General features: G+C 39.0%; 1 protein-coding gene across 1 annotated transcript; it reads right to left on the bottom strand.

The window, feature by feature from the left end:
- Positions 1 to 10,311: 10,311 nt before the first annotated feature.
- LOC100746222 (larval cuticle protein LCP-17-like) lies at positions 10,312 to 11,957 on the bottom strand. The gene is made up of 2 exons (XM_003489986.4): positions 11,852 to 11,957; positions 10,312 to 11,043 (listed from the first exon to the last, which is right to left on the bottom strand). Exons 1-2 carry the CDS (start codon positions 11,861 to 11,863, stop codon positions 10,657 to 10,659), a joined length of 399 nt encoding a protein of 132 aa, XP_003490034.1. The 5' UTR covers positions 11,864 to 11,957; the 3' UTR covers positions 10,312 to 10,656.
- Positions 11,958 to 14,837: the final 2,880 nt, after the last annotated feature.

The following is a 14,837-nucleotide window of genomic DNA, read 5'->3' as shown; positions in this document are numbered from 1 at the left end:
CGTGCATTTGTTTAATCAATGTTAGCCGATTGGAACGTCAAGAGTTGATCATCGATAGATATTAATCGATCGTATATTAATCATAATACTTTTCCATACAAATTTGCTTTGCATAAAAAAAAATTTCTGTTAATCTAATCTGACCGTGGTACTTACCGTACACGTTATAATGGAACGTGGCATTTAAAATCTGCATTTAATCAACGATATATGTAGCTACGAGATGAAATACAAAAGGTCGTAATCCGATCGAATGTTTACCTTTACGATTAATTTTCTGCGATGCCTCGGAGGTGGTCTCGAGAGAAAAATGAGCGATTGTCTCTAATGACGTGTACTAAACCGTAAATACGGTTTAAAAACTAGCGTATAATCGTGTTCGATGATATTAATCATATTTCCACTTGTAGAAGAAGAGTTTTCATCTTCCTTCTACGATCGCTAGACCTGACTATAATCGAATCAACTGATAAATCACTCGGCTAAATCGTCCAAAGAACGATGAATTATATACCAGAAGACGTTATTCCGCTTCTTTTATGGAAAATACAAGGAATACGCGAAGCTGTAATAAATTCTCGTTTTCTTAGGAATGTCAAGTACCCTGCTGGAAACGTCAGTTGTGATCGTGCGTGATTCACTGAGGCACGTCATCGATATCTATGGACAATCTTCTTCGAGCAATGCTTCTGTCCAGATACAGGCATTTTTAACCACACGAGGTAGCAACTGCGAGAAAAAATAACTTGCAGCTTCTCGACTAATAGAAACGCTTTTTCGTACGTTTTTCTATTTCGTTACCCTTTGAAATCAGAAGAAACTAACTTTTACAGTCCATCGCGTATAATTAACATGATGTGCTTTACGAGAACAATTTTGTTCCGTTTCTATGAAAGTTTCGTAAAACTAAATCGCTAAGGTTTACATGTGGTTGTTTGCGGAAAAACTTCAAGTACAAAATAGATATAGTAACGCAAAAAATACTACAAGTTACGGCTGCTCTGTTGTAGCCAGAGAATTTCTATGTACGGTAATGTGACTGGAGGTAAAGTGGAATTTATATTTAAATAAGAATACTTTTCTTTGCGATTTATTGTAATTTATAATCGTAAAGTATCATAATCTTCGTACTTCGTAGCCTTTCGGTGTGACACTCTAAACAAAACAAACAAGGAAAGCTGTAAATCACCGTACGCTCATGATTTACCGATTGACACGTTAAGATGCAAAACAAACAGTCACCGGTTCACCAGATACCAGACAGTAGCGTGGTAAATATAGGGGAAAGTCTGTCACGATATGTTTGAAGTTTTAATTAGCTGGGTTACGTAATATGACCAGTGCAAACAAAAGATACGTGCATAAATATCACTCGTGAAAGTAGCGGACTAGGTACCATCTTTCGAGAATATATCGTTGTATTGACCGGAGCGTCGCTCGAGGGGTTGAACCGAGTCGCCTCTACATCTGCGTTCTTCTACATTCTTACTTCGTTACGAAAATTCACTTTCCGTAGCTTACTTTTTCTCGTACGAAGTTAAGAAACTTTCTAACAAGCAGGTCTGCTTGTAACAACGCATCGATGTAAAAATAACTTTACACGGAACGTTTGCTGTACGATGAATACAGTAAATTGATACTACAATCTTAATCGTTCGATCTTATATTCGCGGATATCGTACAACACAGATGTGGGAGACGCGATAAAGTAGCGGGTAGCGGATAGATAAATTAGAAAAGTAGCTAGATTTCCACTTTACGACGATAAAACACCTCGATGAGATTGAAAATCAATTGCTGCTTTCACACGATACGTATTATGAAACGTTGAGGAATAACAAAGGGAGCATCGAAAATTATACCACTATAATTTCCGAGCAAAAAGCATCGTGGCAAACTATTCTGTATTCGGTACACCGCGTCCGTGACTCGTTCGCGGAATAACTTCTTCCTCGAGATTAATACCCGGACTTCGGGGAGCTGAATTCACGGTTTGTAAATTATACCGCTTTGAATGCCAGCCCACGCAAGCAACAGCCACAGACTGAACGACACGAAACCCATCGATGCGAAGGAATCGTGAATTTTCGTTTCCCTAACGAAGCGCTGCGATTCTTTTTTTTTAATTGGTGATTAAACATGCTCGGTAGTCTCTCGTTATTTCGCTGCGGCGAAGGCTTTCGCGTTCCCTCATTTTTATCTTGTTTTTTTTTTTTCTCTGTCCCTTGTCAAAATTCGTTTCGAAATAACTGACTCATCGAGAATTTGCGAGAACCGATCGCTACCTTGGAAATCTTTAATAAGGATCTGTTCGATTTTGTAAACAAGTTATCTTCCTAGCGAACCAACGATATTTACACACATTGTTTTCGTTTCCTACCATACACTTATTTTCACTTTCCATTATTCATTAGTATGCCGTTCTCTTTCAACGTTCTTTTTATATCCTGCCTCGTTCAGCAATATTACGCAAAATATTTACTAAATGCGAGATTAAAATTTAAGAGTCAACGGTAGATCGAAAGGTTATACGTATACACTTAAACATATAATAGTTTAGTGATGCAATAGCTCGAGCATTATCTTGTCTTCCGAGGGAATAACCAACATGTATAGAGTAATCAAATGTACTTGCGTCACGGCATCTTGCTTACACTTTGGTACAAACCCGATTAATAACGTTCTATGGCCTGAAGCGATCGATTAAGCGAATGACAAAACTGAGTTTAAAAACAATAACGAGTGTTATTTGTCACTATTATAAAGTGCTATAGCTCGGTAGACAGATCTGTTAGCTCCTTATCCTATTACGATGTTTGTTACGATGCCCTTCCTTGCAAAGTAAAATTGCGTTCCTATGGCAGAAAGTATCTCCACGATAAATGCGCGAAGGTAAGAATCGATTCGATATTTGTATTTTGTAATAGAGGGAAGTAAAGTGATTCGATCTATGAACGATAACGACGATTTATGATAGTCCTTTCCGATGAAAAAAAAAAAAAAAAGAAACAAATTCCTGATGTTACGAAGCAGATGGTCGAACAATTTGAACCTCTTTCTTACTTTAGGCGACTGCCTGGCTTAAAAAATTCCTCGGAGAAAATAAACGAAGGCATTGATCATCGTTAAAATGTCAACGATGAATACGAGAACTGCCCGAGAGTCAAGAGCCGACCATATTTACGGAACATAGAAACTCCGATGTTCGTTGGACCAAGTCGTTCGACTCTCCGAAAAAAGGTAATCGTATGACAGACCAGCAATAAAGTCGATGATTCTCTTCGATCGTTCGTTGCTTTCATTGACTCGCTTGTTCGATCCCGCTGATACACTCTGACTTTCTCCCTCTCCCTTCCTCTCTTTCACATTCTTTCGCATTCTGATTCATAATCTTCACTTATTCCATCTTCCTTCTCCCCCTCTCTCTGCCTCTCATCAACATTTATAAATTTCACCTTATGCGCTCATACATATTTTAATTCATCTCCTTGCTTCTTTCTCTGTGTCTTGTTCTCCTTTCATCCTTTTTCGTGTCACGTACAATGTTCGCCAAGCCGGTATCTCCATCTCCGTTTCAACGTTCATCCCACTCCCCCTCTCGTTCTATCCGTCTACATTCGCGTGGGGTTTTCATTCAAGTACGCATTCTTCGGAATGCGCAGGGCTCGTAAGTGCATCCGCGTGTAACCTTTCTGTAAATATAAAACCTCTATTGCAACAACCGTGCCGCGTATCGTACTTATAAGGCCGTTGGAAATGCATTACCTTGCCATCTGATATTTTAAATTTCCTCGCTGTTCTTCCTTTGCGAACTTTCGAAAGCAGTCTGCGCGGTAGTTTCAGACTCTTGGAGTCGTGCGATCGAACCCTTGACAACAATCTCTTTGGCACTCGTTGTACTTATTCTCATGAGTTAGCAGGTCTTCCTTTGTAACGGAGCGTGAACTCTTTAAAAGAAATGTAATTTGACGACAATTTACTCGGACCAGCCTGTATACTTTTTCTTAACTTTTATACTTTTATACCTTTCGCATGTGAAATACCAAAAGGTAGCGTAAAAGCGTATCTACTTAAGATAAAAACGTAATTTTACGTTTCAGATAGATTATGGTACTTATACATAAATTAGCAATTTACATTCATAAATACTTGCAGATAGAGTAGCTTAGAAATGGAATATTTTACGCAAATTACATTCTTTCTACATTACACTTTTGCTTATTCAACGAAATAGAATTCCAATAGAAGGAGATGCCAATTCTTGAGATTATAATTTTAAAAAAATTATTAATTGATTTATTCAGTTTCGTACGTTTCAGGCAATTACCCCACTAAATCATAGTACGTAGAATACACGCTATGATTGGTACATAAAATATTATAGTACATAGTAGATTAATACATAGAAAAGTCAACGAGAAACAAGTGTTTTAAGAACTTAGAAAGGAACTTTAACACTTTCAATTTGACGTCTGATTCATCGTCGATTACTTCACTAATGTTCACACGTACCCTAAACTATTTCGTAGCTGTAATATCGAAACTGTATACATAAGTTACAACACCTAAGGACAAAATTTATTCCCCTCTTTTATTCTAAATTCTAGTATTTTTTCAATTGTCAAATGGTCGAGGTTTCAGGAAAGATAAAGAAAGAAAGAATGCTCTCAGAACGATAGGTGGAACGATAGGAGGAAATGTCTATATCGGTCATGTACACAGAGGCTCGTTGAAGTTAGAAAAATACGGTCGAAAAGCGGCACCAGTCGATTCTTCAATTTCAAGCATCGTCAACTGCTGAATTACGGAGCGCTGGATCGACGATTGCCATGTAACGATCGATCGAATCACTTTCTCGCGGAGCCTAGGCCCACGAGAGTAAACACGGGTCGATCGACGACTTTCCCAACAGGATTTTTTATGAGAATCGTCCTCGAGGCAAAGTATACAAAGATACACGTGCGTGCGTCGCACTACCTGCACCATGGATGAAAGTGAAATTGATTTTGGCACGGGTTACGTCTTCTAGCCTGCGGCTAGGCGCTCTCTTAGAATGCTCGCGGTATACGCTTATATGTCAAGGTCGTCTTCTACCATAACTTCTTCGTCAGTTTTACGATTTATTTGCGTTGCGCGCTCATTACCGTCTTCGATTCCCCGAGGCTCGACATACTCGCGCGAAGTCGCTATCGATCATCTCCTTTAGAAATTCCTGATGCAACATTTTATTTTATCGGTCGATTTAAAGCGTCTCTTTCGCGTGAATTAAATCGCGAAGCCATGTTCGCGACTCTGGAACGCCATAATCGAGAAAATCTCGCGGATTCTCGTAACTAAGCATTATGGAGGAAACGTCTACGAAAAGATGTCACACAGTCGATAATTAACGGCTCTCGAGTAGAGTATATTAACAACGTTTTATTAATTAAAACCGTTTTATATAATCCGATACTGCCAACTCGCGCGACTGTTTATTTTCGCTATAATTAGTCAAAGATTACGGGCAGAAATACGATTCATTTCGCGTCTCTCGTTTTAACGAGCCATGGCTTGAAAGGTGCAAGAAGTTCAAGATCCGGAAACAACAGGAATTATCTACCTACTAATTATAAAAAAGCAATGTACATGAACAGAGGATAGTTGAATGACTAGAAATATTTCGGTTCTCGAAAATGAAGATACGCAAAATTCCCCTCTTCCCCTGTGCTCGTTCGTTTTTCCTCTAATTTATAGTTTTTGAAATTTAAAAAAATACCTAGCTCTTATTCTCAAACATCCGCTTCACATTTTCACATATATCATAAAAGATGTATTAGAATATTAACGCTGTAGGGAAACAGATATTTCAGGGTACACGTTCATTATGGCTGGAACAAAGGGAATAGGAAGCGTAACGCGTTCGTAATAAGTTGTTTCTAAATGTTATTTCTACCATTAAAATAATGTTTCGGGCCGCCGCTGGCTAGTATACCGGAGTATGTGTATTTTACTTAATACGTTCTTATCCGGACGGAACACGTATGCGCTATCAGCTTTACTACGTGTTCCGCATTTAAGCGCATAAATCCGAAAATTCTGCTCTCGCATAAAATTACTCTGAAATTTCAGCTACCCTTCGTCGTCGTCTTTGGCTGAGAGTTATTCAGCTTGAAGGCATGACGAGCAGCTAGCAGGAGTTCGCTTAAAGGCTTCGTATCTTTAAAGTGTCGCGTTATTTACTTTGTTGCATAACATGACAATGATTTTCCACGCACCTCCCGTTACATAATACGATGGACGAGCCACGAGCCACTGTGTCATTATATTTCAAATGTGTTTGCGCGTGTAGGAAAATTTGAGAGAGCGGGAGAAGGCTCTCTTTGCTCCTTCGTTCTCTACCTCTCTTCCTCCCTCGTGTATTGTTTCCTTCTTTATAATCGGAACCTAACAATTCCCTTAATAAGCAGTTGAAAAGATCTTTCATTATTCCTCCTTACTCGTTCTTCCTTTACTATATCCTTATCTTCTTTTATATCGAAACCCAATAATTTATTTGAGGAGAAATCAGAAATATCTTTCTTTTTCCTTCTTTCTCTTTATGTTCTCTCCTTTTCATACTATTTCCGTCGTTTTCGTTTTTTTTTCTAAAATTTAATCACTTCGTAGATGAAGTCGTAAAGTCTATCGGGTTTCGTCTTGTACATCTACCTCAGGCTCATAAGCCATCGAGATTTATAACTCGAGATTGTCAAAGAAATTTCGGCTCTTCCCCTCATACGACTCACTTCAACGAACAGATGATATATAAAAAATGATTGGCTGAATAAGTTTTTATCGCGTGTCGGTTGCGATAACAATGCTCACAGTTGTGCGAGCAACGTTAATCGCGCGAACGATACTCCTTTTTACGTAATCTGTGGGCTCGAACCCAAGACAAACTTAATTACCCTGATCCATGTAATCGATCGATTCTATTCCATGTTAATTTCAATTACTCTACCATATTTCCTAACGCATAGAATTAACTCGTGTATTTACGCTTATATCACGATATTTACGTAAGCCTCAAAACAATACGCAGTCACGCCATCATGATCAGAGTAGAAAAATTCGACGTGAGTCGTTCGACCGATATCCACGACGCTATTCTTGCGACGTTTTCTTGTCAGTGGAATTCCGCGGGTGTCGTGACGAGGAAGCGAAGAACGGGCCGCATCTCGGGCATGCAGACGATAAATAGAAGACTTTCTCCGTTGCTATGTGTCTTTGCTAGGATCGAAGAGCTCGCTCGATACGAGCAATTAGATTTGCCGGTCTAGTTGCGGTTGCGAAATCTGGCCATCCAGCTTGTTGCACGACCTTTGGGACTATTCTGTCCGTGCAATGACGCGACCCTTAACCACGAAGAGGATGCGGCATGATCGCCGCGCCGATTAGATATTTCCAGTTCTCCACTGTTCCGCGTTCAGCGTGTTCCCGACGACTGGAGATTCGTGCAAAGATACTCGTAACCCGCAACTCCATAAAGCCGAATTTACGCTGTTTCGCTTTCGAGGAACACGACGAATGAACGATGCTTTCATCCTTGTTTTCATCGGGGATGAAAGCGACACGGTGTAAATTCGGCTGAAGCTTCGAACGTGAATTTCTACGAAGAACGTGCGGATCGAGGGAGCACGGCTAGTTCTTGATAAATGGATTGCACGACTGCGATTGCTAATCGAAGGGTGAATTATGCGTTCACCTTTCGCAAAACTCTCTAACCGCCGTCTATATATTTTTACCGACATTTAGCTGTGTGGCGGATTTACCAGCCTAGCTGAGACGACTAATTCTTCGGTCCAAACGCAGACTTCCGTACTTTTCGCTTAAAATTAACATCGATATTAAAATTACTCGCCACACGAAAGGAACATCTTACTGCCGACTTTGAGAAACAGAATACAATGCAAGCAAAACGTTCGTTTATTCATTGTCGTTATAAAGAAAATTATATTTCGTTAACTTCATTTTCAGTAGATCGATTTACCGCGTTTCTCTCTGTCGACAAAATTTTAATAAACATCTCTCTCTCCCTCTCTTTGTCTCTCCTCTTATCTTTCTCTTATGAGCGTTATAAAACGTTTATCGCAAGCAGAAGAATCATCCGCAGGAATAATCTCGTACCACGCTCAGCGATTAATTCCACGAATACCATGCAGTAGCTAACCGCAGTTAACAGATTGACGATTTAATCGGCTTAATCGACGATACGTTAAATATGGAAAATAACTAATACATTAATTCCAAGGACATCGTCCGAGTAGTTGCGAAGACTGGTTTCTCGTTCAAATATTGTTCGCTTAATTAGTTGTTTCTTACACGAAGTGTCCAGAGGAGGGCTACACTACGTAGTTCCTTTATAACTACGATAGAACTTCATTTGTGCGTCGTCGAGCAAACAATTCGCATAACATCACACGATAGGAGTTCGTTGGTTCTTCTCTCTGATTCCAAGCTAATTTTCCTAAGCCGATGAACGCGAAACACACTGTACAAATGTATCTTTTAGAAAAACAAATATACGAAAAGGCACGTAGCGAAAAAATTTAATCGATTCCTTCTTGCTCGTTTCGATTACGAACGTTCGCTTTTTAAATCCTAGACGACTTAGTTACTTCAGGTTAGTACACTTTACCGCTTATATCATTATAAATTACGATTCTGTATACCGTCTAAAACGGTACGGAATTCTTTCGGAAATCTCCAATTCCTTGAAGATGAAATAATACAGGGTGGTTGGTAACTGGTGGTACGAGCGGAAAGGGGTGATCCTACGAAAAAAGAAGTCGAAAATATACAATAAAAATTTTTTTTTTTTAATTTTTCCATCGAGACAATAAAGTACACGCGTACCGAGCGAAAATTCAAAGTCGATTTTCTCGAAAACAAAGCCTCAAACGAACAATTTTTATTCTATATTTTCGACTTCTTTTTTCGCGTAAAATCACCCCCTTTCTGCTTGTACCACCAACCACCCTGTATGTTACTTAAATATATCGATACAAACTATCGTGATACGCTGATCCACATATTGGCAAAACCATCGTCGGAAACGAACCCCGAAAACAATTTTAATCCGCACGTTATTTCCATCCTCTTTTTCACATCGTGTCGTACAGGTGAACTCCAACCGTGACCGTATTAATTATAATTCCAACGAATAACGCGCGTCACGTGAAACACGCGCGACTTTCGTGGAACTCGCCTTTTTCCCTGTGCAGCTATGCATCACTGTCGTTTTATGCGTAATGTGTGACAACTCTGAACCGATGTCGGTCAGTGGTTAATGACGTCATCAGTCTCGTACGCCGAACACGTCCGTAGGACATAGCAGCCGTATATCTCTTGCTTGGATCCCTGGTTTCCTTCATTTTTGTTCCTCGCTCGTCGTTCGTTCGTAATTGAGACGAACGCGCGGACAACTGTTTCGGAAATGGAGCTCGGCACGTAAAACGCATTCCGATTCTAATTTTTGGAAAGTAATAATCGATAATCGAACAATTTTGAAAATAATCTTCCATTCGACAGAACCGCAAGAACGAGATTCTCTTTGTCGATTATAAATCCGATTATTATGCGAAACTCGGTCGTGCAATAAAATTCAATTATCACGAATGCTTCGTTGCATTCGCTCTGCGTATCGTGCCGATCATTCTGTTTACGCTTTTCGATCATCGTACCCCTGCAACCACATCGATTCGTCAACTCGCGTTTGCTCGGTCACCACACCCTATGTAAACTTAATTAGTTTCAATAATCGATACGATAGAACTGCATTTATTTGAACTCGTCGAGGCGAGGCAAACGAATTGTGTCTTCGGTCAAATCTATGAACTTCGAACTTCGCGAATTGCCGATTAATTTCCATCGTATTCTTCTTAATAATTTAGATAACTATTTTGATATTTGCTTCGGTGATTATTATCTAAATCTCCAGCTTTGTTTACCAACGACGTTTATACGTGACGTAAGCAGCGTTAATCAGTTCCTCGAAGAAAGATCCGACTAATCCGCATGAATAATCAAATCCATGCGTCTAAACGCAAGGGTAATTTATCACCCGATTATGCAATTATGCGGTATTGTTCTATGATACAGAAGCCACGCGTTATACACGTATGTTACAAAATTTGACGTACGTACGTAAACGGTAAGACTAACTTTCTCGGTGTATTAAAAATTATTCGACGTGTGTTTCTTCGTAAAAAACCGACTGGCAGTGAGATACGAGGAAACAACGATAAACGAATAAGAGAATGAGAATGATCAAGAACCACGAATCTCGTAAGATCAGCTTAAACGTCTAAACATTTATTCCACGATACAATTGAGACCGACATATTTTACACAGATATTACGTTGTATATCGATGCTAGTAACGATAAGTCGTACAGCATCGCTGTATCCGTCTTAAAACATAAACGTCAAGTGACTTTGCGTTACAGTTGTTACACGGCTATCGCTTACGATCGTTATAACGCCGGGCGAAGATTCGATGACGAAAATGGAGAAAGTAGGTGAAACGAGTCTATAAAAATACACTGCATCGTGACGAGTAGTAAAACGTTCGCACTTGACTCGTATGGTCGCGTTAATTATGTCCTATCTCTACTGTACGATCCGTGTAACGAGCGATCAGCGTGCATTGTCTTGTTCGGGGTGTGCGGCGATGTATTCCAGGGCTTTCAGAATTCCAGCTGGGATCGGATGAGGGGTTGGAAGGTGTTCACCCTGTGGCTGGAAGCCATTCTCGTCGGCGACGTAGCTCAAGGCAATAGGAATCCCGTCAACATCCGAAAAACTGTAGGATCCTTGAACGACGATCGCCGAATTCGTGTCGTTAACTTGTTTCAGTTGACCGTGTTCCTCTACCTTGATGCCATTTCCAGTCTCGTAGTTGAAAGCGTACGAGCCGTCTGGGTTGGGTCCATCGGCGGTGTACGCCAGGATCGAAACCGGTGTGTTATTGTCCACTGGCGCGGCGAACGCGGAAACCGCGACGATGGCGAGAACAGCGCAAGACTGGAAAACAGATTTTTTATTGCAATTTTATGGTTATGGATGGTTATCCGAGATTGATTAGTCGATGACTATGCGAAATACATTTTAAGAATTTGCGAATAAATTTGGTAGAAGTAAAACCTTTGTGCGTGCATCGCGTAGCCTAAAGTTGGTTAATCGCTGGTTAATTTGTAACGATAAAGTAAATGCGTTATACACAGAGAGCGAACTTGATTTTATAAATTGCGACGATATACGAACGATACATAAGCTTGCAAATTATAAAATCGATAGGCAATTATAATAAGTAACAGATAACAAGCGATTTGTAGAATTACGAGATTAAATTTCTGCATAGATTATATCTAATTGTGAATACTCTTCTCCCGATTTCTCGGTGAAAATACGATTGCAATTTCAAGGAAAAGAGTTGTCGAGTACGCGGAACGTTTGGTCAGTGACATAACGTTATAGTTTACGACGTTTAAAAGATATAATAATTTGAAGGAAACGACCGTAAAACGATGAAACGATAATAAGGAAGAACTACAAATTGTAAAGATATTATGAAAAAGGTATTTTGCCGTATATAAATAAAAAAGGATATAGGACACCGTAACAAGAAAACCGATCAGAAAGAAACGAATCATTTGCAGGAAATTTACTTCGAAATTTTAAATGATCGTTCAAGTTCACGAGTCGAATAATACACGATAAGAAAAATATTTGCAAAGCGTTCGACATGAAGGTAATAAAATTTGTAAAACGATAACACGATCTCCGCGACAGCCTGGGTGGCCCATGTATCTGGATATCGTGTGGAACTCACCAAAGCGTTCATGTTGATCGGAGTTGTTTTCTGGTTGTAAAGAGCTAGTCTAATGGACGCGTTTATATAGCGCTGCCGAAACCTTGCAAGGTGCGAGGATCTCTCTCTCATTGATAGATTTCTGGCCGAGGCTTAGACACCGGCAAATATTACGAAATTTTCAGACAGGGGTCTGCATAGGGGGGCGACCAGAGTGCTGACCACAGTACAGACGCGCGATGTCTCCTCAACGCATAACACCGTGTCCCTGCGACATGTTCATGAGCCTTCCTGGAAAAAATACTTACGTTTGCGTCGGCTTGAGAACTCGCGGTTGAAGAAAGTTTCCAACCACTGTATTACGTGAGTATAATATAGATGGTTAACTTAAAAGAAAATAAAAAAAAAAAGGTTTTAAACTTTCTTGCAAGTATCTTAAAGATTAGAAGAATATCAAATTTATGTGATATTGTTACAACGTTACTTTGAAAGCACGATCGCGTCTGGTCGACGCAAGAGCAGTTAACGCGAGAAAAGGGATGTATATTATCGAAGGGGTTGATACGTGTTCGTGCGGAATATCGAGTAAGAGCGAAGTTTAGTAATCTGATCGTTAATATTATCGCGAGTATCGGAACGATTAAAGCGTAGTTGCAACGCTTCGGTTTATGTTTTTCCTAAATTCGTATTATATAATACTTTAAATCGCGCCTCGCGTTCCATTGTAACGTAGGAAGTACGTGAAAAATTCTGGAGAATTTTTGAAAATTCTATAAGAATTATTGCTTAGAGTGTTTCTAAAAGTTGAGAATGTTCGATCGTGCGTATAGTTGTAAAATTGATTGTAAAATTCTCATTCTTAAGGAAAAGTTCGAACATTTTTACGTTTCGCGTAAAAGCACTCAAACTGGATTAACACGAATAAAATTGAATTCGGAATGTTCTTTGAGCTTAATCGCAGCGTATTATGCCCATAAATTTCATAATGAGATACTTATTCGTTGCTATTCCATTAAATAATACAGCTGTCAAAGTCGTTATGTTTAAATGAGCTCTAAATTCGAATATTAATTTATTATTATAGTAGTTCGTAAGACTTTATTCATAGAATCATAAATCCCTTATGGGTATCCTATAATCATCGATATCAATGACAGTTAATAAATCCACTATTCTTTCTGATAAAGCTATTTTAACTTTATTTCACGCGTTCTAACGGTCTTTTGTAAGTTTTAACGAGAAATGCACATTTCCAAAATTCAGCATGGATTAAAAGAATAAGAAATGACGATTGGATCGCGTGTCATATTTTTAAATAAATGCTTTTTCAGGTTTGCACGTAAGGTGAATCCGTAAAAGGCTTTCCAAATATGGAATACATTTTCGATGCTTCCATTGACCCGGTGATCTCTTTGTGCGAATTTTCGTATTTCGCGTTGATTATAAATTCAGCCGTGTAACAAATCTCTGGAGCCTTGGCCAGACCACGTGAACCGAATATATAAGTTAATCTATCTTCATCGCGGCAAGGGGATCACTGTTAAATTCTTTCTTATTTAGGAAGTATCTCTGACGTCTCTCTGACCAACTGCATACACATAGACATAACGGTATTTACTTATCAAGGCATACAGTTTTGCGTTGCTTTTTTCTCTCTCAAACTGTCATAAATTTTTCGCGTGGTTCTACAATTTGTTTCGTTAACTCTATTTTCTGTTCTTTATACTCTGTTTTATTTAACGCTTTTCAGTCGTCTATGCTACGTTTCCAATAATCCATCTCTGTTTAGTAAGTTTATTCGTTGACGAAATGAATCACGAAATTGTGATTGCAAACATGAAATCCAATGACATCTCGATGCTATCTTTATACATTTTTAAGGTATGTATAACCTTACTTCTTCATAAATTTTATTCATTACACTATATGTGTACCTTATATACTTGTATAATGATATATTTAACAAGAAACCATTCGCAGCATAATAAAAAGTGTCTCCTGATCCGTTTGTACATCACACGTGGCAAGCGCTGTTTCTTATAATTACGCACTAATACATTATATTTATACTTCTTTCCTAGAACCGTTGCGTTTATTTTTAATTAAATCCTATATGTAAAAACTAGCAGAAGAGTAAAAAGACCAGCATAATATTATCGAGTCTAAAATTTATAGACACGTTATCTCAAAATCAAATTTTTATTTCATTATTATTCCGCTATCGCGTATTTCCCGCGTCTCTTAACCACTATGTAATACTCTTTCTTTCTTTCTTCTTCTTCTTCTTCTTCGTCTCAATAAAACCTTGCCTTGAACAGTTACACGCGTCGAGATTCCTTTTTGTCGCAGACGGTATCTCAAAATCAGAAGCTAAATGATCGAAATGAGAAATTTAACTTCCATTAAGAATTCTCGCTTATCTGCAGATTCTGATCTCTGTTCGCGATCCAACGAACCTAAACGAAAGCGTGAATTCCGCTTCTCTCGCAACTACTCGTCAAACGTACAGTGACATGGTTAAATTGTTTGCTCTTCAAATTTCGCCGTTAAACAGCGAAACTTCATTTCTCTTTCGTGTTACGCCTACATGCCGTACAAATGCACGTCGTCTTATGGTTCTGTAATTCGGCAATAAATCTTCGCGCGGAGAAAAGGATAGGAGAGAGGCAAAGGATCGCGCGCAACAGATGTGAACGCCGAGATGTCCTTATAACCCACGGCTATCGGATTTCTTTTTCTAAGGTTACGCGAAAACGAAGGTTTAACAAAAATTTGGTAATAGGTCAGCCTCCTATGTTTGGTCATTCGAAATTTGGAATTTGATCCTGCGAGGCGATTTGGTTGATAATGAACTTAGTATACGATGTGAAATCGTCATTTTATCTATTTCGCCATATTTACGAAGATCTATGACTCGCTCTTTTCTTTTTTCTAGTTCTATATCAAAGATTCGATTGCGAATGTTGCATAAAATTTACAAGCTATCTTCGCTGATTTTTACTTGATC

The sequence above is a fragment of the Bombus impatiens genome, unplaced genomic scaffold (assembly GCF_000188095.3).
Source record: "Bombus impatiens unplaced genomic scaffold, BIMP_2.2 scf_0389, whole genome shotgun sequence".
Lineage (NCBI taxonomy): Eukaryota > Metazoa > Arthropoda > Insecta > Hymenoptera > Apidae > Bombus > Bombus impatiens.
The sequence above is the reverse complement of the archived record's forward strand: the minus strand, read 5'-3'. Positions and strand labels throughout refer to the sequence as shown.